This window comes from Gigantopelta aegis, chromosome 9 (assembly GCF_016097555.1).
Source record: "Gigantopelta aegis isolate Gae_Host chromosome 9, Gae_host_genome, whole genome shotgun sequence".
NCBI classification, from domain to species: Eukaryota; Metazoa; Mollusca; class Gastropoda; order Neomphalida; family Peltospiridae; genus Gigantopelta; species Gigantopelta aegis.
Window position 1 is genome coordinate 14,814,204 of NC_054707.1, and position 2,811 is coordinate 14,817,014.

Here is a 2,811-nt window from a genome sequence, read left to right on the forward strand (position 1 = left end):
TTGACCCCGAGAACATACTATTTGATGGACGACTACCTATATACCAACACTACTACACGTTTATCATTGCAGGTACATTCCAACATAGGCGGCGTCATTCCAATGACGATGAAGCGAGGTCCCCTGCGCGCCGACATCGTGGCCAGCAACTCCATGTCGACGCAGTGCACGACGGACGTCGCTCGGACACACCAGGTGCGCAACGGCGGCGGCTCGCTGACCGACAACAAAGCCAACTACATCGCGCTCAGCACCATCGACAAAGATACGCCGAATGGGATGTACAACAGAAAATAGCGATCTGGTGTTAACATACTCATGGCGATGTCATCCGCTGATACCGTGTTCTTAACAATGTCATCACAGTCAGCACCAAGGGCAAATATGCGCCAAGTGGACTAACAAACAGGAAATAGCGATCTGGTGTTGAAATACCTATAGCTATATCGTCCGTCTGCTACGTTGTTCTTAACAGTGTTATCTCAAAGATACGACAAGAGGACCAAACGAGGAGCAGCGTACTGGCCATAGCAACGTCAATCGTATCTTCTGGCTTAAGCTACCTGTTTTCACCAAAGGTGTCAGTAGGCCTGAGTTCAGCCAAAAGGAATTACACAGCTCTGGTCAGACTAATTTTTTAAATGCGATTCTTCTCCTTACACCGAATGATCATATCAGGAATCAATGAAATCGGTCAAGAAAGTTAGATTTACTAGATTTCATTGAACGCAGAGGCCCAAGTCACTCACTCTTGCAACTTTGCACTATCGCAGTGCAATGTAGAAAGCATTCGAAGACGATCCAATGTTGCTTAAATAAAACTATGAGAGCTTTGTAAATCAGGCCTCTGATCTAAGCTAGCAGTGACTCTAACAGGATCATAACAGTTAGGTTGGCTTAAGCTACCTAAATGCTCCACGTGTATCAGCTGACACAAGATTCTTGGACTCATAGCGATGTCATCATCAGCTGGTTTAACCTACCTCATCCATAGCAGCGTCACCCATATCCAACTCACTACTTCACCCTCAAGACCGACATCAGTATTTGTTGCCTGGTTCCTAACAACGTCACCCTCTTCAAACGGTTTAATCTTCCTAACCACACACATGACTATTTGTAACTGTTGTTTACCAGCATCGGTATCTATAGGGGCAATTTCTAGCTTAGTCGGTAGATCGCCCTCGGTGGTCAGTGAAAGCAAGCAGCCACAATAAAACATGGACATTTCCATCAAACTTTACCAAACCGTATCTTGACATCAGTAACTATATGTTAACAGTTGGACATTATACCAATTTACCAAAACGTATCGTAAAATTAGTAATTTCTTGCGTATCAGTTATATTTTAGCATTATTCAAATATTTAATTTTTGGATACGACTGCTCAATCTACCATGACTCAATAATTGTCCTCACACGCCATTATATACTAACCATTAAAATATATTTATTCGTGGTCAGTATTGTCCATATGAATATAACATATCAATATTGAATCTCATATAAAAAAGAAACAAAAGCTCCAAAACACCACCACCCACCCACCCACACTATAGTACCCCCTCAAAAAAATAAAAAATAAAAAATAAAAAAATAAAAGAAGAAAAAAGAAGAAGAAAGAAACAAGAAAAAAGAGAGCAGAAAACCCCAACAACGCCAAACGACTATTCAAATAAGCTAACACAATATAAAAACAACAGAATCCCAACAAAACATCGACCAAACCACCAACTGTTCACATAAACCTTGAAGTGCTTAACGCCGTCTCATTATACGTGATACTACACATATGTGCTTTTGATGTGAAGCCAGGGACAACCGACGTCATTGCAAAGCAGGTTTCATACGATGACTACAACGCAGTTGTCTTGTTCGTCAGATCGTAAATACACACAATAATATATATTTATATTACGATTTCTATTTACACGGAATCTGTAAACGTTGATATTTAACTATTTATCGACATGCTCGGAGACAAGACGTACTAATAGCTCCACGACGCCATGGTAATCGTAGTCATCCGAACCACCACGGTTACCATCATCTTGTCCAAACTGTCGTGTATACACTGTTAACGTCTAACTCGTAATTACCAGTGCGATGTAAATATACGATTGTTGTCGGGTGAAAATCCTAATGGCGTTAAATGTAGGGTTGCTTTTTTTTTTCTCCAAAAAGCGAGAAAGAATACCACAGTAACCGTTCCAGAAAGAATCACGAGGTAGAAGGGGTGGGGTGAGGGTATGGAACAGGGCCCAATTTCACAAAACATCGTAAGCCTAGTTTTGCACGTAAACGTAAATCTACGACTAAAACACAGTTCTTATTACTATTATAGTTCAACAAACATAGTTAGAAAACACATATTTCATTTTCTTTTGTCTTTAAAATACTCCAACTTCCGTAAAGATGTAATTTTCTGCGTGAAATTGATGTCAAACACGTGTAAACGCACGACAGGCATAACTGCTAGTAGCAGACGTAAACTTGCGATGTTTAGTGAAATGGGCCCCAGGGTGTTACTCGGCCCATAAAAAAAGGTGCTTCCTGGAACCCGATCCTTTCGGCACATTCCCGGAAACACAATTGGGTTAGTGGTGGGGTGTTTTGTGTGTGTGTGTGTGTGTGTGTGGTGTGTGTGTGTGTGTGTGTGTGTGTGTGTGTGTGTGTGTGTGTGTGTGTGCTAAAAATAATTCGTATGACTCCCCTCTGTACCATCGTGCGATCCCTACAAGAACAGACCTTAGTGATAATAGATAACAAGTGAATACTATGATAGTGTGTGATGTATTTTGTTTGCCGAT

General features: G+C 41.1%; 1 protein-coding gene across 1 annotated transcript in view; it reads left to right on the forward strand.

Moving 5' to 3' along the window:
• LOC121381461 (calcitonin gene-related peptide type 1 receptor-like) overlaps positions 1 to 2,336 on the forward strand; it is a 74,432-nt gene extending 72,096 nt beyond the window's left edge. The window contains exon 10 of the mRNA XM_041510779.1: positions 73 to 2,336. Coding sequence (XP_041366713.1) covers positions 73 to 297 — 225 coding nt within the window. The 3' untranslated portion in view covers positions 298 to 2,336. The remainder of the gene's footprint in view (positions 1 to 72) is intronic.
• The last annotated feature ends 475 nt before the right edge of the window (positions 2,337 to 2,811 follow it).